General features: G+C 41.1%; 1 protein-coding gene across 1 annotated transcript in view; it reads right to left on the minus strand.

Annotated features, from left to right (window-relative positions):
* Positions 1-26896, minus strand: part of RASGRP1 (RAS guanyl releasing protein 1) — a 118740-nt gene that overhangs the window by 28775 nt on the left and 63069 nt on the right. Inside the window, 6 exon segments of the mRNA XM_043988003.1 lie at positions 2-50; positions 3664-3719; positions 3722-3816; positions 8150-8281; positions 8867-8929; positions 17164-17269. Of these exon segments, the coding sequence (XP_043843938.1) occupies positions 2-50; positions 3664-3719; positions 3722-3816; positions 8150-8281; positions 8867-8929; positions 17164-17269 (501 nt within the window).

Here is a 26896-nt window from a genome sequence, read left to right on the forward strand (position 1 = left end):
GGATTCTCTTTCACACAGCTATTCACAATGTAATTTTGATAATCAGAGAACTGACAAAAAAATAGAGGAATCATCAGGAGGGCTCTGCTCTATTTTTGGGGAAACCAACTGTGTTGCATTTGACACCGGGGTGGACAGAATCTGCCAATAACCAGATTTATGGAGTACTTTATAGTTAGCAAAGACCTTTCCTCATCATGCCTATGGGAGGTGGAATGAGTAACGCATTTATCATTCATCCAACTTAGAGATGGGGAGACTGAAGTTGATCAACTTGCCCAAAGTCACATCACCATAAGAGGCAGAGCTGGCCCTCGGATCCAAGACTGACACCAAGTCCTTTCAAATATCTAGCTAAGTGGTACAGTGAATAGAACACTGGATTTGGAGTCAGGATGACCCAAGTTCAAATCCTGCCTCAGATAGTTACTACAAGTTGTGTAATCCTGGGTAAGTCACTTGATCACTCTTAACCTCAGTTTCCTCATCTGCAACATGGAGATCATAATAACTTCAACATCACAGGGTTGTTGTGAGGATCAAATGAGATATGCGAAAAGTACTTTGCAAACTTTTAGCCCTTTATCAATACTAGTTGCTATTATTCCTTAATTATGTACCATAGGAACAATACCCACTTCTCTTTGACTCCATGTTCATAATAATAGCTCACTTTTATGCAGAGTTTTTAAAATGTTTACAATGGGCTTTCCCTCACATCACCCCTTTGAAGTAGGTAGTGTTAACATCAATGCTCCCATTTTGCAAAGGGACTTTAGGAAATGAAATGAGTCATTCTTGTTCACACAGTTATTAAATGTCTGGAGGATAGGAACCTGGTCTCCTGACTCTAAGGCCAGTGAGCTTACCAGTGTGCTGACACTCCCAGCTCTTACCACTATACCATACTGCCTCCCATAGGAACAGAAATGACACGCTCCTAGTAGGAAGGGACTTAAGAGGCCCTGATCCAATTCATAATGAAGTAAGGATCTATCCTGAAAAGAGATCATCCAGGCTAGGGATGACTGTCAATCCTGTGAATATGAGCTATGGAAAGTGTGACAGATCCCTCCTCTAGGCTCTTCCTGGTTCCCCCGGGTATTAGTGATCCCCCAAATTACTTTATACATATGTACATAACATATACACATATATCCAGTTACATACTTATATACTTGTATATACTTATATACATAATGTATATACTTTTATACACTTGTATATACTTATATATGTGTATATACTTATATACACTTGTAAATACTTATATACACAATGTATATACTTATATACACTTGTATATACGTATATACACAATGTATACACTTGTATACATTTATATACATTTGTATATACTTATATATACAATGTATATACTTATATACACTTGTATATACTTATATACACAATGTATATACTTATATACACTTGTATATACTTATATACACAATGTATATACTTATATACACTTGTATATACTTATATACACAACACACATATGTGTGTATATATATCATTTGTGTGTATATGTATGTATAAATATAAATATAAACAAAAAATGTCACATTAAGTATTTGAGGCCTAAATGTACATCCCAGTTGCTATGGGACCCCTTAACACAAATGTGCCCCTGCTAAATCAGCACCACCAATAGGAGGCAGGTTTTTTTTTTTCTGTCTCCAGCATAACCCATAACCTCTAAAAGGTGGTCACGTATTACATAGGCAGTATTTCAAATTATTGCTATTGCTAGTATGCGACCAGAGGCAGTGAAGCATTGTATTTTAGGTAAAGATTTCACAGGTAAAGGTAAAAAAATGTCATAAGAAAAAGGCCCCCAGGATTCATGTATGGGTAATGGCTACTGGATCTGGACCCCTGCAAATATGAGGCTTTCAGAAGAACCTGCTTCTTTAGGATTTCAACGCATCATTTCTCAGCATCTTTCTCTCTTATATGTATACATTCTTTATTTCCTTTTCCCTCTTAATGAGGGAAATGAAGGAAACATTAAATACCACTATCTATTTCCAATAGGAGTATAGAGAACATGACCTCTTGCATCCTTCCTCCATCCACCCTTATAGGCAAGATGATATTTTTAAAAGTGCCTAGATAAATACAGGCATCCTTTGAGAAATGTGCTATGAAGGGGCCAATTTCCAGGGCAGGGACTGGCTGCTTCTCATTTTTAAAAATTTTTCTTTGTATCTCCACTTCCTGGAACAGTGCCTGACACATAGTAGGAGTCTAATAAATGCTTGTTGAAGGAATGAATGAAAAGGAGTTATCAACAGAGTATGCCAAGGAAAATACCAACTATGAGTGCTCACTTTTGCAATGATTTCTCACTTCCCCCACAATTTATGTGACCACTGGCATCAAGTAGTTCTTCAGTAGGTCTGATTGGGAAGGCACTCCCAGGGTAGATTTCCAGGGGTGATAAACTACCCTCTTTAGTTCTGCTCTAATGTGATTGGTTGGAGGACCTGCTCCCTGATGGCAAGTGACATTGGCAAACCCAGTAGGGTGTCATTTGTTTGAGGCAGCTCCTTCTGTTTTGGGGTAAGGGTGGGTGGGTAAAGAGATCAGGGTTTAGGAGAGTGGCACATTTGGGAGAGTGATTTACCAAGTGGCTGTGGGGACAGAGGTTCTTGACAGATGAAGGAAGCTGCCTAGCAGTGGGGCTTCTTTTGCTTTGCTATGATTACAAAGGAGGAAAAGGCCTTTCTTAAGCTGCACTACCATCCTCCAGTGGCAGCACAGTACGAGCAGTTCCTCTGGCTCCACGTGCAGTGGTATTCCCATTGCCCTATGCTATTTGCCTGGGTTACAGTCTTTCAATGTAGTGCAATGGAAGGAGAGGTAGAGTCAGGACCCAAGAACCTGGGTTCAAATCCTGCTTCTGCCACTTTCGACATCTTCTGACCCAGTAGCTTTACCTTTTCTGGGTCTTAGTTTACTTATAGATAAAATAGGATGAAGAAAGAATTGGATTAGATGACCTTTTGGGTCCCTTCATGATCCTGGAATCCCTGATATCTTATAAGCACTACAAAGTGTTGGGTGGTGGCAATGTTTGGAGGGTGGGTGGTTTGTCCTGATAGTGAAGGTCACTGAGTAAAACTGGGAAGAGGGGCCTGCTGCCATGCTGGGGTCCTAGAAAGCTAAGGAGAGGCTGAGTCAAGGTCATGGTCAGAGGTGGGTGGCATGGCGGTGGCAGACGGATCACCCAAGTCTTTGAGATGTACTGGCGGAGAGTGTTCTGTTGGAGAACACTAGGCCAAGACTCAGGAATCCTTCAGGGTTAGAGGGATCTTAGATGCAGAGCCAGAAGGAACCCCCAAGACCATCCAGGACAACCCCTTCATTGTACAGATGATGAACCTGAGGTCCGGGGAGGCTGAGTCATTTGTCCAAGTTTACACAGACTCTAACTGCGAAAAGCAGGATTTAGACCGAGGTCCCTTGACTATAGAGCCAGAACCCTTTTCACTTCACCCTGAGTGAAGGTCAACAGGCATATCTGCACACCCCTTGTTCCTTGCTGGTTTATGCCCTGCCTCTTCTTCTTGAGTCCCAGCATGCATAGATCCTGTTGCTCAGGTAGGTGTTTTTCTCAGAGGCCCCAAAGCATTCATCAGAGTCCCGGAAACATACCGATATCCTGCGGAAGGACTTGAATTCAAGATAAGTAAGGTGCTCAGACAGCTCTCAGGCTCCAAATGATCAAAGAGAAGTGAGACTTTCCTCTTTTTACTGGTGTTGGGCTTTATCCTTTGAGTAAGCTTTCTAGACCAGTCTCGAGCATTGCTTTTGTTGTGGGAGTTCAAGACAGATAAAAACAGGAGATGGGGAAGGGGAGGGGGGAGAGAGAGAGAGAAATAAAGTTGCTTTAAAAAAAAACCAACTCCATTAACATTTCCCACAAGAATATAGATAACATTTCTTTGTCTAAAACAAGATGTTCTCAGAGTTTCCCCAAATCATTTTTAAAGATGACTGCAACCAAGAAATCTTGTTGGTTCTCAATAAGCTCTTCAAATATGCTCCAGGGTAAAATGAGTTTACTTCAAGTTAGTGGAAGAGCTTAATCACAAGCACTGGTCACAGACTCAGTTCCCTAATATTAGTTCTTTTGTCGAAGTATGTTGTATCACCTGCTCTCCTTGCTCCTCCAAAGTGTTCCCCATCTTAATTAATGGCTTCTATGACACTGGGTCTGATTCTGAAACTTAGATGTAATGAAGAGATGTATATAGATAAGAACAATGAGATAGCATCTTTACCTGACATTTTTTTTAAAATCCCCATTCACTGGTACAGTATATCCCCCAAATTTCACTAATCAAATACCTTAGGAAATGCAATATATTGATGGAACTCAAATGCTAGTCTAGGGTAAGAACACCCTCCCCCCAAATGGAAAGAAATAAGAAATCAAGTTGCCATTCCTAATGAAAACTTGGCACACATAAGTATTTTTGACAAACGCAGAAGTTTCTATTTAACACTTAAAAAGGAAAATATTGCTAGCATCAAGGGTTTCTTTGAGCATCCGTATTCCCATCACATGCAATGCCAGAGCTCTGTGGGATACACATGCTGTCCTAGGTAAATGTACAGAAGGCTGCTTTGGCATACAATACAATGATGTGGAAATTCCCTTGCATTCCTTAAGACAGCCAAGGGTGTTGGACTGGCCCAGGCTTCTTGTTATTCATTCATCCAGTTGTGTCCAATTCTCCATGACCTCATTTTGGGGTTTTTTTAGTTTGCCATTTCCTTCTCCAGTTCATTGTACAGATGAGGAACTGAGGCAAACAGGGTTAAATGACTTTCCCAGGGTCACAAGGCTAGGAAAGTGTCTGAGGCCAGATTTGAACTCAGGAAGAATCATCTTCCTGATTTCAAGCTTAGTGATCTATCCACCGCCGACTCATTCTGTTTACTCTTCCTCTTATTTGTTCACTGTATGTATTCTATTCTTTTAGCCTTGCTTTTTTCCCCTTTGTATGTTTCATAAAGGTCTTTGCAGATTTCTTTATATTACTTAGAATTGCAAGGGATCTGAGTGACCAACTTCTTAATTTTACAGGTGAGAAGCTGAGATGGAGAGAAATTAGGTAGCTTGCCTAAGGGTTACATAGGTAAAATGTAGCAGAACCTGTATTTGAAACTAGGTCTAGTGTCTCCAGATCCTACACTCTTTCCACTGTAACACACTATTATTGAATTTTTTTTTTTTAGTGAGGCAAGTGACTTGCCAGGGTCACACAGCTAGTAAGTGTTAAGTGTCTGAGGCCGGATTTGAACTCAGGTACTCCCGACTCCAGGGCTGGTGCTCTATCCTCTGCGCCACCTAGCTGCCCCTATTATTAACTTAAAAAAATCATACTATTGGGGCAGCTAGATGGCGCAGTGGATAGAGCACCGGCCTTGCATTCAGGAGTACCTGAGTTCAAATCCGGCCTCAGACACTTAACACTTACTAGCTGTGTGACCCTGGGCAAGTCACTTAACCCCCATTGCCTCACTAAAAAAAAAAAATCATACTATTTCTTTACATTAATGTATAGCAATTTATATAACCTTTCTTGAATTGCTGGAAATTTAGGTCACTTTCAGCTTTTTGCAATTATTCATGATTCTACCATGAAAATCTTTGAAAAGATAATTTTGGAAAAAATAAAAACAAAAACAAAAATCAGAGGGTATTTTCAGCAATGGAATTATCCAGTTAGATAGTTTAGTTCTTTTTCTAACTTTTTCTATGAACTGCCAAATTGTTCTCCAAAACAGTTTTACAAATCTGCTATCTGGAAAACTATTAATGAAGGCACCTGTTCCACCACAACCACTCCAACATTCAGTTTCATCAATTTAAGTTATTTTCTTACTTTTGGATGGGTACTTTAAGGTTGGTACTTTAAGGTTGTGTTAATTGCATCTCTTTGAATGATGAGGTTCAAGACATTTTTCACTATTTGTGTTTTAAAAATTGTCTATTCTCATCTTTTGAACACATTTATCTATAATGGAATGAGAATTCACTTTGCAGATTTTTTAACAGTTCCTTATAAATTTTAGATGCCAAGTTTTTAATTTATCACATTTGTCATGAGTGTTTTCCCAATCTGTCATTTTTCTTTGATTATATATTTTTTACAGTTTTTTTATTTTAATGTAGTTGAGCACACCTGTCTTGTCCCTAATAATTCTTTCTCTTTGTTGAATTAAAAAAGGGCATTTCTCCTCCACAATTAAAATAAGTGCATTATTCCTCTGTCTTCCATATTTCATTTTTAGTACTTGTTTTTATGTTTACCTGTCATCTAGGTAGAATTTGTTGTATTATATGGTGTGAAATATGGATTTGAATCAGTTTTCCACCAACTTGCTATCCAAGTTCCTCAAGTACATTTTTTTAAATCATGAAACCTTTCCTTAATTTTTATTTTCAATGTCAAGCACTAGTCTTTTGTCTATATTTGCTTGGGTATCTGTTACTCTAACTCAACTTATCTATTTTTTGGTCCAGTACCAGATCATTTTTTTTTTTTTGCAGGGCAATGAGGGTTAAGTGACTTGCCCAGGGTCACACAGCTAGTAAGTGTCAAGTGTCTGAGGCCAGATTTGAACGCAGGTCCTCCTGAATCCAAGGCCAGTGCTCTATCTACTGCACCACCTAGCTGCCCCCAGATCATTTTTGGTTTTTGTTTGTTTATTTTGTTTTTTGGTGGGGCAATGAGGGTTAAGTGACTTGCCCAAGGTCACACAGCTAGTAAGTATCAAGTGTCTGAGGCCGGATTTGAACTCAGGTGCTCCTGAATCCAGGGCCAGTGCTTTATCCACTGCACCACCTAGCTGCCCCCCAACTCTTAATATTTTATGAATGTCAGTCTTCAACAACATGTTGTACTTTATTACATAATATATACTCCCTTGGAGTAGGGCCAACTAGATGGCTCAGTGGGTAGAGCATTGGGCTTGGAGTCAGGAGGACCCAAGTTCAGATCTTAGCTCTTCTCCTTATTTCCTTTATGGCTTTGGACAAGTCATTTCACTTTTCTAGTCGATCCTCTGAAAAATTGTAGGGATTGGGGCAACTAGGTGGTACAGTGGATAAGAATACCAGTCCTGGAGTCAGGAGGACCTGACTTCAAATCTGGCCTCAGATATTTGACATCTTACTTGCTGTGTGACCCTGGGCAAGTTACAAAAAAACAAAACCAAACAAAATGAAGGGATTGGACCAAATGACCTTTAAGGTCCCTAGGTCCTTTCTAGCTCTAAAGCGAAACCCTGTGATGTGTTCATCAAATTAGACAAAGCATTTAGCACTGTGCTTGGAACTCAGTAGACACTTAATAAATGCTTGTCATTCCCCAACCCACACTGCCTCATCAAATTTTTACCAGCTCTTTCTGCAGTAGTCATGGCTGACAACACCATCACCACCACCACTGTCATGATAAGTAAAAATTTTAGAGCATATTTTACATTTTGCAAAAAAAAAAAAAAAGATTTACATGTTATCTTCATCTGATACAACAAACTCATGAAGTATGTAGTATATTAATTATACCCATTCTATAGATGAGCAAACTGAGGCTTGAAGACGTTAAATGGCTTGCCCAGAGTTACACTTTCAATATTAAAATCAATGGGGGCAGCTAGGTGGCGTAGTGGATAAAGCACCGGCCCTGGATTCAGGAGGACCTGAGTTCAAGTTTGGCATCAGACATTTGACACTAGCTGTGTGACCCTGGGCAAGTCACTTAACCCTCATTGCCCTGGAAAAAAACAAAACAAACAAATATTAATATCAATGAAGAGTCATTATCCCTCAGCCTACTTTTTTTTTTTTTAAACTAGGATCAATTTCTCTCTGGCCCAGGGATCCATCTCCAGCTACAGTGTCAGTATATTTTTGTTCTTTACTTCCTGGTTAAAGAATCAGGCTTTTCCCAAAGCAAAAACTTTTCCTAAAGTAACGTGAGTCATCCTGACAGACAGGAAGGCTTCTCTGAGCTTCTCTGCTCACAGCGGTTAGCAGCAGTTGCCTCTGTTGTGGCAGCCCTGCTATGACTGTATTACAGAAGCAATGTGACTTTGAAAGGTTACTCCAAACCTTGACACTCACATTTGAGTTGTGTCAATTAGGCGGCAGTGTAACTCCTCACCGTTAGCTTTCACCAATTCCTGAAACTCCTCCATAGTGTTTGTCAAGCTGGCGTCCAATTTAAACATGACCCAGAATTCTGTTATCCAATATCTACAAGGAGGAGATTAAAAAAAAAAGAGTCAGTTCAGAGTGTAAGAAAGAAAGGACTTTTTCCCTTGGGTAGATGCCCCCAAATCATGGTAGCAGGTCTGTGGCTTAATAAAGAGGCCTTAGGGGCAAAAAAAGGAAGAGTCTGGTTTTTATCCATTTTTTAATTTTAGTAGCTTAAAAGAAAATGTAGTCATTGGCGTCCGCTTGGCTTTAAGCACAAAAACACATGAAATTCAGATGAATGTGTGTTAAAATTGATGGGAGCCTTCATCATCTTTTGACATTTCCACTTATACTCTCAGTCAAACAGTTAAGAGGATTCAGGGATGAATTTGCATACTTTCTTGTGGTTAAAAGCATCGGAGTTAATGAGCTCAGTCACATGGACGTAGAAATTAGTATGGATTTCCAGAGTAAACATTCTGTCATTTACATTCCAATTCTGGGAGATACATGCAAGGAATGAGAGGAAAAAGGTGGAGGCATCCTGAGAAAGAAAATGGATATCACTGTCTCTCCCATACCCCCTATACTGACTTCCTATCTCCCAGCTCTGGAAAATGACTGACCAAACAGAAACCTTACCTTACAAAATAGCAGATCTTCAGACAAAGGTTGGGTGAATGCTTGGCCAAAGCATCCTTATATGTAGGGACTAGGTTAAGGAAAAAGGAAGCTCGCGCTCACCACATGAACATAAAACACGTCTTCTCCTTATTGGGAGGCACAAGTCCTTACAAAATACCTTTTCCTAGTACCCAAGCACCAGATATCATTATCTTCCCCACCTACTTCCCCTGCCTCCCTATTTTAGGATGCAAGCACTGAGAAGTATTCTCTTTACGTCATAGAATGGTGATTGGTTTTCTGTCTAATCCAGAGTTTGTTGTTCAGTCATCTCAGCTGTGTCTGACTCTCCGTCCCTAGTTGGGGTTTTCTTGGCAAAGATACTGGAATAGTTTGCCATTTTTCCTTCTTCAGTGTTTCGTGACCCAGCTAGAAAGTGTCTGAAGCCAGATTTGAACTTAGGAAGATGAGTTTTCCTGACTCCAGACCCAGCACGTTATCCACTGTGCCACCTAACCCATAGAAGCTATACTCAAAAAAGAGTGTTCTAACTTAAATGAGTTACAAGGAAAGTTGGTGACATCTTCAGATCAAAGGACCATAAATCTTTGTGGTCATATATTCTAGGCCTATTTTTTCAGATGAGGAATCTGAGGCTCAGGGAGACTCATAGGTCATCTAGTCCGAACCCCCTCATTTTACAGATGGGGAAACAGAGGCAAACAGGTTAAGTCACTTGTCCAAGGTCTCACAAGTGCCAACAGGTAGGATTTGAACTTATTTCTTCTGTCCATTTCAGATTCCTGAAAGTCAATTCTGGCAAGGCCCTGTGCTAGGGGATGTGGAGGGTCATGGCAACATGAGGATGAATAAGACATGGTCCCTTCATGGAGAATAGAACATGATGGGGGAAATAAAATAGGTAGACATCAGTATCACAGGATTAGAAAGAAATAAGGGTCATAAGAGGCACAAAAGAAGCAGTGTGGCACAATGGAGAGCCAGACTCAGTTAGGAAGCCTTGGGTTCAAATCCAGCCTCAGACACTTGACACTTACTAGTTGTGTGACCCTGGGCAAGTCATTTAACCCTGATTGCCTGGAAGAAGAAGAAGAAGAAGAAGAAGAAGAAGAAGAAGAAGAAGAAGAAGAAGAAGAAGAAGAAGAAGAAGAAGAAGAAGAAGAAGAAGAAGAAGAAAAAGAGAAAAAAGGCCACTGGATTTGTGATTAGGAAGTAACTGGTGGTGACTCTTCAGATAGAAGTTTCAGTGGAATGCTTGGGGCAGAAAACAAACTGTAAGGAGTTGAATCAGTCTGTCAATCAACATTTATTAAGTGCCCATGGACACGACTGAACAACAACAAAATGTGCCAGGCACTGTGCTAAAAGCTAGGGATACAAAAAGTGGCAAAACATAGTTAAGGAGCTCACAATCAAATGGGAGTTAAGCCCAAATAGGAGATGAGGAAGCAGATATAACAAATCCTCCTGGGTGAAGTTTAACAGTAAAGAGGAGAGAGATATACTAGTTATTTAAGTGGTTACTAGGGAAGAGGAACAAAGGAAGGAAGGAAACAAACATTTATTTATTTGTTTGTTTGCTTTTTTTTTTTTTTTGGTGAGGCAATTGGGATTAAGTGACTTGCCCAGGGTCACACTGCTAGTAAGTGTCAAGTGTCTGAGGCCAGATTTGAACTCAGGTCCTCCTGACTCCAGGGCAGGTACTCTATCCACTGTGCCATTTACTTGCCCCAGAAACAAACATTTATTAAGCACCTATTATGTTCCGGGCACTGTGCTAAGCATCTTACAAATATTATCTCATTTGATTTGATGTTCACAACAACCCTGTGAAATATGTGCCCTTGTTATCTCCATTTTACAGTTAAGGAAACTGAAGCAGACACTAGTTAAGTGATTTGCTTAGGGTCATACACCTAGTAAAAGATGAAAGACAAGAAAACTATGGCATAATTCTGTAAGAACAGTGTCAGGAGTGAGCTGAGGCTGCCAAGTAAAGCTTAAGATAAAGAAAAATATTTTGAAAAAATCTATATCCAGGGAAAGGAATAGGATGAGAGAAGGGGTAGGGCTGTCGCTCAGGGTGAAGGGGAAGATGATAATGGATGCCAGAGAGAAGTCCAAGCTGCTCAGCTCCGATTTTTGTTTGTTTGTTTTGTTTTGTTTTTTTCTGCCAAGGAGAAAATGATATTTGAATTGTGAAAGAACAGAGCAAAAATGGCTAATGGGGAGTTGAACCCCAGATAAGTAGGGAGATAAAGCACCTAACTTTCCTTTAAGAAATCAAGTCAGGGGCGGCTAGGTGGCGCAGTGGATAAAGCACCGGCCCTGGAGTCAGGAGTACCTGAGTTCAAATCCGGCCTCAGACACTTAACACTCACTAGCTGTGTGACCCTGGGCAAGTCACTTAACCCCAATTGCCTCACAAAAAAAAAAAAAAAAAAAAAAGAAATCAAGTCATTAGATGCCTATGTATTACATCCTCTGTTACTAAAAGAACTGGAAGATAAGATTTCTGAGACATTTTCAATGGTCTCAAAGAGTTCATGGAGAGCAGGAGAGAAGGCCCAGGACTGGACAGAAGGGCAGATATTGTTCTCATTTTGAAAAGGGGAAAGAAGGAATTGAGGAAACAATGGGCCAGTGAGCTTATCTCTGACTCCTGGCAGAAGCATGAAAAGTGATGGTTAGGGAACATCTAGTAAAAAAACGTGGTGGCGGTCACAAAGACCCAGCATAGCTTGCTCAGGAACAATGTGGATTGTTCCAGGCAGGAATCACTTCATTTTTCTTTCATGACTGAGAGAATACTGTAGATCTAGTTTACTTAGATTTCAACAAAGCATTTGACCATATCTCTCGTGCCATTCTTGTGGAAAATATGTGGGTTGGATAATACAGTTGGGTGAATTTGAAACTATGATAATGACTGGACCAAAAATATAGCTACACATGGTTTAATGCCAACTTTAAGTGAGCTCTCTAGGCAGCATGAACTTAGTCCTGTGTAAATGTTTTCCATCAGAAGCCCAGGTAAAGTCATAGACAGCATGCTCATCAAACTACAGAAGACACAAATGTGCTTAGAATAGGTAATATTTCAGATGACAGGCAGGAGCCCCAAAGGTTAAAATACTTGGGGAAAGTTCAATGAGATGGAATTTAATGAGGGTGAGTAGAAAGTCTTATGCCTGGGTTCAAAAAATCAACTCCCTAAGTACAAGATGGCAGCAGTATGACTATACAGCATTTCCTTTATTAAAAAAGAAAGAAAGATCTGAGGGTTTGTGTACCAAAAGCTCAATATAGGTTAATAGTTTGATATGACAGTCATAAAAATCTAATTCAATTTTAGACTGTATTGAGAAATCTAGTTTCCAGACAACCAAGGAGGTGATAAGCCCCATTGGATTCTGTCCTAGTAAGACTATACTAGAATACTAAGTTCAGTTCTCAGTGCCACGTTTTAGAGGGACATTGATAAACTAGAGAGAATTCAGGAAGGGAAGGAGGGAGAGAAGGGAAAAGCATTCCTTCTATATGCCACGCATGGTACATGGCACAGGGGGATACAAAGAAAGGCAAAAGGCAGCTCTTGCTATCAAATGGGGCCTCAGAGTTTAATGGGAGAGACAACATGCAAATTATGTAAAACAAGATATACAGGGGATAAACTGGAGATGATCAACAGAGAGTAGGCACTAGAATTAAGGAGGCTTGGGAAAAGCTTTTTGTAGAAAGTAGGAATTTAGCTGAGACTTAAAGAAGGCCAGGGAAGCCAGGGGGGAGAGAATCCCAGGCATGGGGCAAACTGAGAAAGCCTCCAAAGCTGAGAGATGTAGGGCATTGTATGAGGAACAACATGGAGGCCAGTCACTGGGTATCAGAGAACGTGGGGGGATATAAGGAGTAAAAAGACTAGAAAAGTGGATGTGTGTGTGTTGGTAGTGGTGGGGTCTTTATACAAAGATTAGTGGACCACTTGTCATATACATTGTAGGAGAGATTCTTGTTCGTGTAGATTAGTAGAGTTGGCTTATGATATTCTGTGATTCCATACTTTGAAATTTTGAGAATTCTGAACATTTCCTTTAAAACATCTCCCTTGAAATATCATAAAATAGATTTGTATTATGCAGGAGAGTATAATTTTTAGTATTAAAATATATGGATTTATAGAGTATAATTTTTAGTATTAAAATATATGGATTTATAAAAACTAATATTTAAAAGTATCCTTCTATTTGGTGTACTCTGGGTGACTGTTTACCTTGCCCACCTTAGTCTCAGCTCTCTAAAAGGGCACAGGTACCAAAATCAACTCTCTTACTGCTTGTGTGAACTTGGGCAAATTCTTTTGTAGTTGGGTTTTTGTTTTTTTTTTTTGAGTAGGGCAATTAGGATTAAGTGACTTGCCCAGGGTCACATAGCAAGTAAGTGTCAAGTGTCTGAGGCCAGATTTGAACTCAGGTCCTCCTGAATCCAGGGCCAGTGCTTTATCTACTGCACCACCTACCTGCCCCGACATTTTCATTTTTAATACAATAAATATCTAAAGATTATACACATAAAAGCTCTTGTGGTGGGGGGTTTCAACAATTTTTTTCTTTCTTTTTGCAGGGCAATGAGCATTAAGTGACTTGTCCAGGGTCACACAGCTAGTAAGTGTCAAGTATCTGAAGTTGGATTTGAACTCAAGTCCTCCTGAATCCAGGGCTGGTGCTTTATCCACTGTGCCACCTAGATGCCCCCATCAACAACTTTTAAGAGTGTAAAAGGGATGGGGCAGCTAGGTGGCACAGTGGATAAAGCAAAAGGCCCTGGATTCAGGAGGACCAGAGTTCAGGTCTGGCCTCAGACACTTGACACTTATTAGCTCTGTGACCCTGGGCAAGTCACTTAACCCTCATTGCCCCACCAAAAAAACAAACCAAAACCAAAACCAAAACCAAACAAACAAACAAAAACCACCCAAGAGTGTAAAAGGAACAAGAGACCAAAACCTTTGAGAACTGCTAGCTTAGCTGATCTCCTGAAGTCACAACCTCATTGGGTCCCCAGCCAGAGCAAAACAAAACAAAACCCCAAGAAGTGAGGGAATATCTCTTTTCAGCTGCTTGAGTCAGCTTGGGGGCATTGTGTAGTCACAGGGCATATGAAGAAATGAATATTTACAAGAGGAGTGACAGCATAGGGAAGCTCGGAGCCCCTGACTCCCTGTTTTCTGCAGCTCAGAGACCTTACTTTTCCTAAGCTCCACCCCTGCCTCCACTTCTTCCCATTGAATGCTCTTAGGTGAGTTTCCAAATGTTCCACCTGGAGTTTTCAGGCATTTGAACTATGTGAGGTCTGAATTTTTTTTTAATGGAAAAATGCAAAACAGACTAGACTGAGTGAAAAATTCTTATATTTCTGAGCAAGGGCTGAATTCGGAAACATCCTACATCAAGGGCAAAGGATTTTCTTGCTTGTAAATCTTGTTTATTTCTGGGTGGCAGGTGTGACCCATCCCTCTTCCAAGGGATGATGCCATGATGAAAACTGGCATTCTAGAACATGATAGGCTAGAACACAAAACAAGAAATGGCATTCATACAGTATTTTTAGGTGTGCAGAACACTTTCCACATATCTTGGTTGAGTCTTACAAAAACCCTATGATGTAGGTACTCAATATAGCAAGGCTACTTTTTTTTTTTTGGCAGGGCAATGGGGGTTAAGTGACTTGCCCAGGGTCACACAGCCAGTAAATGTCAAGTGTCTGAGGCCAGATTTGAACTCAGGTACTCCTGAATCCAGGGCCGGTGCTCTATCCACTACACCACCTAGCTGCCCCCACAATGCTACTTTGCAGGCGAGGAAGCTGAGGGACAGGAGAGGTTAAGTGATCTTCCCATGGTCTCCCTGACTCCAAATTAAGCACTCACTACATGGGGGAAATCCCAAGGGACTTCTCTCTATCAAAACATTTGGAGGGGCAGCTAGGTGGCACAGTGGATAAAGCACTGGCCCTGGATTCAGGAGTACCTGAGTTCAAATTCGGCCTCAGACACTTGATACTTAACTAGCTGTGTGACCCTGGGCAAGTCACTTAACCCTCATTGCCCTGCAAAAAAGAAAAAAAAGTGAAAAAAACCACATTTGGGGTTCATTCTTGGCTATTGAGTCACTCCCTGGTTCCCTCAGATTTCGGGGCAGCTGTCTCAAGACACCAGCTTTTATCTTTTTCAGGGACCACCTCTTGCAAATGAAGCACCCTTGTTTGGGTGGGGGATGGAGATAGGGAATGGGGATAGATGGACTAGAGGAAGATCTCCTATCTCTACTAGTTTTGCACCCGAAAAAAAAGAGGTAGAGAAACAAACAAGACCATCTTGGCCACTTGCCAGCCTTCCTGCGTGTGCTTGCATGATACAAGCTGTTGCTTCTAAAGCTTGTGACATCTGTAAGCTTTCTTCAGAGTCTCAGCCTTCCTAAATAAATGGGAAAATTGAGGACAAGACAGGCATGCTACAGGAATCCACCATCTGAGAAATGGAAATATCTCTTACATACCAGCTTCCCACATCTCCCTGTCTCCTTCCTTGGGGTGTGTAAGAATTTTGGCCGAGTTAGTAGAAAAAAAATCTTTTGTTTCACTTAGGATCTGTGTGCATGAGAAGGTCTGGAAGATGTCTGCAGCAACATTTTCTCAAATAACAATTACCAGTGAGAGTTTCTACCACCTTCCAAGATGAAGGTACACACTCCAAAGTGGACAAGGATTTTAAGTATCCTCAAAGAAATTTTCAATGAGATGTGCTTGAGCATCTTGTTGCTCACGAGATTCCTCTCAAATCTAGTATTCTGCGTGTCTCATTGTAATTACCCTCCTTGGTCTACTGGGAAGCAATAATGATCAGAAATGGATCCATGATGACATCATTGTTGCCATCCTCACCACTGTCATCACCATTGATCAGTCAGTCAACAATGATTTATTAAGGGCCTACCATGTTCTAGGCACTCTGCTAAGAGTTAGATCATAGCTCAAGAGGTAGAAGGAATCTCAGAGGCCATCTAGTGCCCCCCTTCATTTTACTGATGAAGACGCTGAGGGAGGAGAAATGATTTGCCCAAGGTCACACAGGTAGTGAACATCAGAGGTGAAATCTGAACCCAGGTCTTCTGACTCCAGAGTCACTCTTCTTTCCATTGAACCAAAAACTTCTGAATGAACAGGAAGAAATAGAAAGGTACAGTAGAAAAGATACTAGCTCTGGAGTTAGAGGACCTAATACTACCCCTGACACTGCCTACCTCTGTGACTTTGGGCAAATCCCTAAACTCCTCTGGGTCTCAGTGTTCTCATCTGTAAAATGAGGTCATTAGATGGAGTTAAATGCTATGAACTTCTGAGTCTACAAACAGGGGTGATGTCATTTTCTCTGTATGTACTTCCTCAGGCAAAGCAGAGAGCAGTAGTTTATTCATCTTACCCTTCGGGTCATAGACAAAATCACCTAGCACACTTTGGACATGTACTTCAGCTAATCTTTCTCTCTCTTTTTTTGGTGTGAGGCAATTGGGGTTAAGTGACTTGCCCAGGGTCACACAGCTAGTAAGTGTTAAGTGTCTGAGGTTGGATTTGAACTCAGGTCCTCCTGAATCCAGGGCCAGTGTTCTATCCACCGTGTCACCTAGCTGCCCCTTCAGCTAATCTCATTACAAATTCCCCTTGTGTTCTCAAAAGCTGATCTTCAGCTTGTGGGGAGTCTCAGGACCCTCTGGTGCTCCTAAGTGACTTCCTGGGAAGGAAGACTAAAGAACATTGAGTCAGTAGGCCCAATTCCTTGGACACAGAGAAGTCACATACATCTTCTCTGGTTTGTGTCCTACAACACATCACATCATTATTGCCTCCTGCAGTAATATTTGCAAAGTTTTTAGCATAGTGCCTGGTACATAGTAGGGTCTTCTTGTTGTTCAGTTATTTTAGTTGCATCTGACCTTTTGTGACCCCATTTGGGGTTTTCTTGGCAAAAACACTGGAGTGCCTTGCCATTTCCTTCTCCAGTGAATCCATTCACTGTCAGGCAATCAGAGGTTCAATGACTTGCCCAGGGTCACACAGCTAGGAAGTATCTGAAGTTGGATTTGAACTCAGGTCTTTCTGATTCCAGGCTCAGTGCTCTCTATCTACTGAGCCACCAACTGCCTCTATAGTAGGCACTACATAAATGTTTATACCCTTCTGTCTCCCCCCATTTCCCCTTTCTGCCCAGCTTGAAAACAAGTTACGGTGTTAAAGGATATAGTGAGATGAGCTTTTGGAGCAAGTCGGTAGAGGAGATGAGAAGACGGTGCATGGTTAGCATTACTTGTAGCAGCTGGTTACTCCGACACAGGTTTCCATCTGTATCTAGAAAAGTAAATTGAAGCATATGTATTAGGCATGGGCAGAAGAGTGGTAACCCAACAGAAACACAAGCCAGCTATAAGGGAGTGATTTTTTTCAAGTTTTTCATTTATTTGGAAACTCTTTGTGCCTCCCTGCCTTTCCCTTTTCTTTTCTTGCCTCTTCTCCATGCCTGTTCCTTAGCCTTTGTAACTCCCATCATTTAGAGCATTTCACTGCTTATTAAAATCTCCTTCTGAAGGTGACAAGAGGCAGGGAGAAGAGGGAAACTCTCATCAATCCATTTTTGGCCTTCGTCACCAGATGGCTGGGGAGGGAGGAGGCTGAGGCTGATGGTAAATGTGGGAGCTGGGGGTTATTTGTGGAATCCGCTAACCTATGGTCTGTCAAATCTCCAACAGCATACGCAGCAGAGGACTGATGGCATCCGTTTCAGCATTCCTAGTCCAACCTGGGACTGTATTCTGCACTAGAATTCTGCATACTGATTTTGGAAAAAAGCGGCTGAATTTGCTGAGCGGCCAGTATGGAGTATAGAAACACAATTATAATTGAGAATTCAAAGTTACTGGGTAAAGAGCCTGATGTTTCCTTTCTGGACCTCATTCAAAGTCATAGGGGAAGTAAAGCAAGCATCATTTTCTGAATTTTACCAAGTGATCAAAGACTCAGTACATTACCTGGGCTTAGGACCTAGGAGCTTAGGTTCAACTTAATAACTGGCAGATCTTTGTTTTCATCACCAGCTTTTTTATTAAGGTCTTGAACAATTTGTGGCTTGTGTAGCTTCGATTGGTTAATATGCCTATTTTAATCTCCCTGTGTTGTTCTTTTAAAATGCCAAATATGACTTTATTTTTCTCGAGTATTCATGTGGAATAAATTATGTTTTTTTTTACTAAAACCTTCATTAATTATTTTGAACCACAGAGATATAGTAGTATCGTTAAATAAATTTCAATTTGATTCAAAATCTCTTCCTATGTGCAGATTACCATATGAGGTCATAGGATCATAGATTTTGTTCTTTTTTGTTGTTGTTGTTGAGGCAATTTGGGGTTAAGTGACTTGCCCAGGGTCACACAGCTAATAAGTGTCAAGTGTCTGAGGTCCAATTTGAACTCAGGTCCTCCTGATTCCAGGGCCAGTGCTCTATCTACTGCACCACCTAGCTGCCCCTAGGATCATAGATTTAGAGATGAAATGAACTTTAGAGGTTATTAAGTACAGCCCCTGCATTTTATGGTGAAGAAACTGAGGCACAGAAAAGTTAAGTGATTTGCCAGAGTAACTTATTAAGTACTTGAGATAGGATTTGAACTCAGTTCTTCCTGACTCCAGGTTCAGTGTTCTATTCACTATGATGCCTAGCCACTTAGGTACTGGGGGAGATTTCCTATTTAGATAAGATATTGTCTGTCTCTGACTTCATGGAACATATATTTCTTTTTTTTCCATAAAAGTATTTTATTCTTTTCCAATTACACGTAGAGATAGTTTGCAACATTTGTTTTTATAAGATTTCTAGTTTCAATTTTTTCTCCCTCCCTCCCCCCTCCCTAAGACAGCAAGCAATCTGATATAGGTTATATATGTACAATCACATTAAACATATTTCTGCATTAGTCATGCTGTGCAAGAAGAATCAGAGCAAAAAGGAAAAACCTCAAAAAAGAAGAACAAAACAAAAAAAATAGAGATAATATGGTTCAATCTGCATCTAGATTCCATAGTTCTTTTTCTTTTTCTTTTCTGGATTTGGAAAGCATTTCACAACATGAGTCCTTTGGAACTATCTTGGACTACTGCATTACTGAGAAGAGTCAAGTCTATCACAATTGATCAACACACAATGTTGTTGATACTGTGTACAATGTTCTCCTGGTTCTGCATGGAACATATATTTCAGGACAACAAGGGAAGGATGATTGAAATCTGAAGGAAGGGGACAGCTAGGTGGCACAGTGAATAGAGCACTGGCCCTGGATTCAGGAGGACCAGAGTTCAAATCCGGCCTCAGACACTTGACACTTACTAGCTGTGGGACCCTGGGCAAGTCACTTAACCCCAATTGCCCTGTGCAAAAAAAAAAAAAATTCTGAAGGAAAACATCCACCGGTAATGCCCCGAAGTACCATTGGCACTAGGTATGCTCTCCTCATCCTTTTCTACTCTGACCTCCAGCCAGACTCAAAGAGGACTAAAGTAGAAAATGCTGAGGAATGGAGACCCCGGCTACATGTAGCCTGGGACTACAGGCTATTATCAGCTGCATCTGGATGCAGAATCTCTAGAAACAACAAGCACTTGGTTCTCCTTCACCATACAATTTTCCTGGTCACCACTAACACTGTCCCTTATATTCCTTATTTCAGCCAATGGAAAGGACTCTACCTAGGAAACTTTTTTTTTTTTTGGTGAGGCAATTGGGGTTAAGTGACTTGCCCAGCGTCACACAACTAGTAAGTGTCAAGTGTCTGAGGCCACATTTGAACTCAGGTCCTCCTGAATCCAGGGCTGGTGCTTTATCCACTGCGCCACCTAGCTGCCCCCTACCTAGGAGACCTTTACACTAGAATTCTTTTTTTTTTAAGGCAGGGCAATGAGGGTTAAGTGACTTGCCCCAGGTCACACAGCTAGTAGAGTATCAAGTGTCAGAGGTCATATTTGAACTCAGGTCCTCCTGAATCCAGGGCAGGTGCTTTATCCACTGCACCACCTAGCTGCCCCTACACTAGAATTCTAATTGGGATCTAGGCCCCAATTTAGTCTACAGGTTCCTCCATACTTTCTTTTGTCTTTGTCCTCTCACTCCTGCAATCTGTCTAGGTACTCTCATCCCTATCTGGTCTGCCCATATCCTTCCCTGGTCCTTCCCCATTTTTTTCTTCCTTTTCCTCTGGGACCCCATCTTATTGTTAACAAATTTCCCTTCATCCTATAAAAGTACCTTGCTATGTAAATGTAATTATTATTGTTGTTCCTCTCACACTCTTTTTACCTTCTAATGCCCACCGAAACCTGATCTTTTTATAAAAACATCTGATGTCTTACCATCCTCTCCATTGGTTACTGTCCCTTGGATACACTGGGCTAGGAGTAGGCATACCTCTTACCCTCCACTACAACTCACAGAACTTTCATTTTCAATGATCCAGCCACCTCTCTTCCTTTGAAGTCCACTCTATCCATCTTTATTTCCTTGTCAAGATCCTTGGTGTTAGCAATTACTGACCTCCATGTCACTCTCCCGCTTTTGTCACTGGCTCACAGTCTTCCTCTCTCCAATCCATTCAGCTTGGTATTACTTTGAACGCCCTGATTTCCAAGTTTATCAGCCTTTTTTCAACTCCCAATACTCTCACAGAGCAGTGGCCTCAAGCCCATTGGCCCTACTTCTAGATGGGGCCCCATGGCCATCATTAAGGGGAAACAGTCACTTTGGAAAAAGAGGCCAAGAGCTCCCAGAGAGTCAGATCCACCTTCCCCTGACCCCTAGCCTGCCCAGACATCTATAACCATCATCCTGGGACAGTACCGTTGTGGAGACTGGACCCAGCAGCAAAATGTGGCTTCTGCAGTCACAGCTACTGAAGGCTCAGAAAGAAAAGTTTTCATTGCCAGAAATCTTGGCACAATCAAAGGGTTCAATATCAGAAATGGATATGATTTTTATTAGTGGTGATAACACGAAAGAAGATGCATTACCTTCTGCTTTGCTGCTGTACCCCAAAGAGAACCTTTCTATCTGACTTGCAACTGAAAACCTCTTGTATGTGCCAACCCCCTCTTTAGAATGTGGGACTCCCCTTTGAGAACAGGAACTGTCTCCACTTTTCTATTTGTAGACCCCCAGGGCTTTACACATAGTAAGCACTTAAAAATGCTCATTTGGGCCAGCTAGGTAGTGTAGTGGATAAAGCACCAGCCCTGGATTCAGGAGGACCTGAGTTCAAATGTGGACTGATGTCCTCAGACACTTGACATTACTAGCTGAGTGACCCTGGGCAAGTCACTTAACCCTCACTGCCTCACAAAAACCAAAACAAACAAAAAATGCTCATTCATTCATTTCCACTCCATCACAGTAACTCATGTGGGTGGTCATATCTTAGATTTGACCACTGGGGCAACTAGGTGGTATAGTGGATAGAGCACTGGCCCTGGAGTCAGGAGGACCTGAGTTCAAATCTTGTTCTCAGATACTTTGCACTTACTAGCTGTGTGACCCTGGGCAAGTCAATTAAGCCCAATTGCCTCACCAGCCCCCCCCCAAAAAAAGAAAGAAAGAAAAAATGATTTGACCATTATCTGAAACTATTTTATCTTAAATGATCTTAAAAAATTTCCCTCACTAACCATAATTCCCTCCCTTTCCACTTCTCTCCTTGCTTTGTTAACTATCACATTCCCAAGAGTCCTAATTTTCAATTTTTTTCTCCACAAGCCTTCCATTCCATCTTCATACTCCCTCTCTATTAGCAGATGAACTTATGTATTTTTACTGAGAAAATGAATTCTTTCTCACCTATTTTATCTAATTTCTTCTATCAACTAGAGGCAGCTAGATGATGCAGTGAATAGAGCACTGGGCCTGGAATCAGGAACACTTGAATTCAAATCTGTCCTCAGAACTAGACTGGGAAAATCCCTTAATTTCTGTCTGTCTCAGTTTCTTCACTTGTAAGATAGGAACAGTAACAGACTTACTTTTCAGGTTTGTTGAGAGGATCAAATGAGATAATATTCGTAAAGCATTCAGAACAGTACCTGGCACAGAAGAGGCACTTCATAAATGCCTATTTCCTTTTATTCCACAACTCAAAAACCTCTATTTTCATCCATTCTCTCCTGTTTTGCTTCATTCTTAGGATGGGGTGGCCCTTCTTTCAAACAAGGCCAAATTCCTATTTGTGCCCTTAATCCCCATCACCTTTGGGAGCAATCTCTTTCATCTTCAATCCTTTCCTATTGCTTACAAACATATCCAGTTCTCTCCATTCTTAAAGAAGACCTTCCCAAAATGTGGCCCTGTTGTCCTCTCAAACTATTGTCCCACATCTTTTACTTCTAGACTCATAGAAAGAGTAGTCTACCCTTGCCTCTTCACTTCTCACCATCCACCCTCTCCTCAAGCCCTTCTAACCCCACCTTTCGAATGAAAATATTCTTTCAAAGATTAATCATTATTATCTATTTCCCATGTGTGGGTCTCTCATTCATGATCTCTATGGAGGTTCACTCTCCATACTGATGTATATATGTACACACACACACACACACACACACACATATATATATATACATATACACACATACATATAAATACAATCTATCCATCCATCCTTCGATCCATCCATCCTTCGATCCACCAATCCATTGATCCATCGATCCATCGATCCATCAATCCATCCATCCATCCATCTATCTATCTATCTATCTATCTATCTATCTATCTATCTATCTATCTATCTATCTATCTATGTTGCCTTACATTATGGGAGGGGAAGGTTCCATTGCAAAAAATTTTTGCATTATTTTAATTTTGTTAAATGCCTTTTCTTTGAAATGATTAAGTCTTCTGGTTAACTAGAGAAAAAGTAAACACATTTGAAAGTACTCCAGAAGCTAAGTCCAGGGTGAGCACGACTAAATTTATTTTTTTTTTAAACTTTTACCTTAACACGTTTCCTTCCAGAGTTTCAACACAACTCATCTTGTGAATCCTCACACCTTCTTTGTGGGGGTGAGGTGGTATTAAATGGCTAAGCACTGAGAAATGGGTTACTCATAGAAGGAGAGGGGAAAGAGGGAAAAGAGGGAAAGAGAGAGGAGAAGACTTAACTCTTCAGATTTCCAATTCAGACTCCTTGCCAATTTGTCTCTGCCTTCCCACCCCACTATTTTCCAACATAGGATCAAAAAATCACAGACACCAGAGCTGAAAGGAATCTGAAAAAGTTACTTACTCCAATTCTTTCATTTTAAAGAGATAGCCTTTTATCAGTTGGTAGTGAAATTAAAGAAGATGCATGACCATCACTTGGCTGATGCTTCTGAAAGACCATGGGACCCCTCTACCCGACTTCCAACAAAATCACATGTGTTATCTCCTACCATCAGAATGTGAGCTCTTTGATCGTGGGGACTGCTTTTTTACCGTATGCCCAGAACCTAACACAGTGCTTTGCACATAGTAAGCACTTAGTAAATCTTTTTTTCATTCATGAAGAAATGGTCTCAGAAGTTCAATGTCTTGCCCAAAGTCATACAGGTCATAACAAATGGCAGATCTGGGTTTCAAACACAGGTCTTCTGACTCCAAATCCAGTGTCCTTTTCACTGTACCATGTTATTTTCCATCTGGGAAGGTTTTGTGTTTTAGAATGGATAATGTTTCAATGGAGATAAAACCAGTAAATGAGAAGAGAATAAAAATGAGACAGAGTGATCCTGAAGGAGATGAGAGCATATGGTACTAAGGGCACAGATAAAGAAGTTTAGCCTTGTTAGAGAAGGGCTACCCCATTCCATTGACTTTTAAGAAGCCTAGCTTCTGTTCTTGGGTCTTCTGTGTATGTCACGCCTATAAGACTGGAGCAGAGCTGTACTACCGCTCTGTCAGGCAACCAGGTGGCACAGTAGATAGAGCCCTGGGCCTGGACTCAGACTGATCTGAGTGCAAATTCAGTCCCAGACACTTACTGGCTGTGTGACTCGGGGCAAGTCCCTTAACCTCAGTTTTTTCAACTATAAAATGGGAATAATGGAACAGCTAGGTGGCGCAGTGGATAGAGCACCAGCCCTGGATTCAGGAGAACCTGAGTTCAAATCTGGCCTCAGACACTTGACACTTACCAGCTGTGTGACCCTGGGCAAGTCACTTAACCCCAACTGCCTCACCAAAAAAAAAAAAAAAAAAGGGAATAATAACAGCACCTACCTTCTAGGGTCATTATGAGGATCAAATGAAATAATATTTGTAAAGCTCTTAGCGCAGTGACTGACACATTAAACAGGTGCTTAATACATGGCTGTTTCCTTCTTCCATCATCATCATCCCACAAAGTTTATGCTCTTTGAAAGAAAACACTAAGTTTTCAAATAGGCTTATTGAGGGAGTGGCTTTAGGAGAAACATTGTCCAAACTGCTCATTTTTATTTGGATATGCTGTTATTACTGCCACCAAATGATTTAAGTATTTCAGCGAATAATTATAATTTTTTGTATCCTCAGGTTTATTATAACGTAGGATATCATATTAAAGATCTAATAAATAAAATGTGTAATAGCAAAGTGTGCTTGCCTGTCTGCATTACCACATAGTCCCTGCCACCTTCCATAAAAAGAATTATTTTTAAAAAGTGTTTGAAGGTCAGTGAATCATAGAAATGTCCTATTCTCATACTCTAGCCCTTTACTTCATGTTCCTAGAGAAGCATTTCAGGCAAGAATCCTTGCTTGAAATCCAGCTAGAGAGGAAGGACATTTCACATAAAAGGATCACTCCTTTATGATACCAGACAGTGACCAGGAAGGGCCAAAGACAGGACATTAAGTCCAAAGGATCAGTTTCCTCATCTGTAAAATAATTAAGTTGGATAAAAGTCCTTGGAGGTCTTTTCTAGCTCTGAATCCATGATTTTTTTTTTTTTGCAGGGCAATGGGGGTTAAGTGACTTGCCCAGGGTCACACAGCTAGTAAGTGTCAAGTGTCTGAGGCCGGATTTGAACTCAGGTACTCCTGAATCCAGGGCCGGTGCTTTTTCCACTGCGCCACCTAGCCGCCCCCTGAATCCATGATTGATAATAGTTAGTGTTTATATCATGCTTTAAAGTTTGCAAACAACTTCAAAAACATTATCTCATTTGATCCTCCCCCAAAACCCTGAGAGGCAGGTGCTATCATTACCCCATTTTACAGATGAGGAAACTAAGGCAGATAGAGGTTAAGTGACTTATTCAGGGTCAAAGAGCTAGTAAGTGTCTGAGGATGGATTTGAACTCAAGTTTTCCTTTCTACAGATACAACCCCATTCACTATTACCATTTGGATTGGTCAGACAACAGGATGTGAAGGTTGAACTGAACCATTGTTAACCAGTGAAAACCACTCTGATTAGTCCCAGTCTTGAGGGATCCATCTATGCTAAGAATAATAAACCCCAGAGACCAGGCATTACTCTTCTCCCACCCACTCCCAGCCTCTTGCTGGATGGTACAGTTAGACTTTCTGGGTTAGACTCTTCCTTCCTCTCTACTCCTCATTTCTTATGAGGCAGTTTAGAAATACCCTTATTTTCCCAGCCCCAACCATTCCATCCTCTGGATGACAGGGCAATCTCCTATTTGTACCAGTTGGTTCTTTGTCCAAAACTCTATCTTAGCTTGAGCCCTGAGGTACTCTGGGCCTTCTCCTGGTATTCAAAAGCTATTGAATGGCTTTATGTCTGGAAGTCAATACACCGTTGCTACCCTCAGATAAGGGAAATGGGGACCACCCAATGAAACTGTTCCTTGTTGGCATCTGCTCTCTCTCCCTCTCTCTCTCTCTTTGACAGCAATAATCAAGTCTCTTTAATGGCCACCCCTGTGTGGCTCTGCTGCTCTTCGTCCAAACTCTCCTGCACGGCCCTCATTTTCTGCTTCCCCATTTGTCCAGCTCATGAGAGCACACTTAGAACCTGAGATGCCTAGTTACCCTCCACCTCTAAACAGGCTTTCTAGTCACTTCCTCATTTGGCTGAATCCTGACAGAGCTGTTCCCTTCCATCTGCTCAGAAACACTTCCTGCCAATCAGGGCCCCATGGGAATAAGATGAAGATGGGCTGAGCTCCAAGACTCTTGGGTTCCTCACAATATGTAGCTGCTTTTCTTCCTCCTTATTCAACAAGAGATATGTGTGATCAACTCCTTTATTTTCCCATAGGAAGAGATGTAGCTAGTCAAGGGACCCAGGATTCCTATGTCACCATTAAATGCATTGGATTTGTTTGGGGTCTTTGTACTCTCCATTTGTTGTCCTGGTCAGAAAGTCTGGTACCTCCTTCTAAATGTTTCTTAGGAAGTTGAATCTTTAACAGATACACAGAATTTAGCACATATACAAGTCCATAATTTTCCTACCGTTTAATAATCATCCATGCTTCCTCTTCTTCATCCTGTGTTTTGCAACTTACTACCCATATAACCTTTGACAAGTCACTTATGAACTTCTTTGGGCCTCAGTTTCCTTTACTGTAAAATGAAGGGATTGGACTAAATAACCTTGACAATCCCTTCCATCTCTAAAGCTGTAATTCCATGATCTGAGGAAGATTGAAAACTACCAGTTGTAACGCACACATGAAAATACATGCATGCCCACCTGAGAGAAACCTGGAAACTTAGTATTCTCTGTCTCTTCCTTCCCTTTTGGTTTGGTTTCCATGGAAACCTGTGGGGATGTGTGGGATGATGCTTAGGTTCTCTAGGGCGATAGGGGAGCAGGAGAAAGGAATGGTGAGGAAGGAATAAAGTACCATCTGACAATGGGATCGTTGCTAAGTTTCCTTTGGAATCCTGCTAAGTTTCCTGGTATTTTACCTGGTACAGGTTTTTCTCATGAGAAAAGAAGTTCATTGGGGGCA

The sequence above is a fragment of the Dromiciops gliroides genome, chromosome 2 (assembly GCF_019393635.1).
Source record: "Dromiciops gliroides isolate mDroGli1 chromosome 2, mDroGli1.pri, whole genome shotgun sequence".
Lineage (NCBI taxonomy): Eukaryota > Metazoa > Chordata > Mammalia > Microbiotheria > Microbiotheriidae > Dromiciops > Dromiciops gliroides.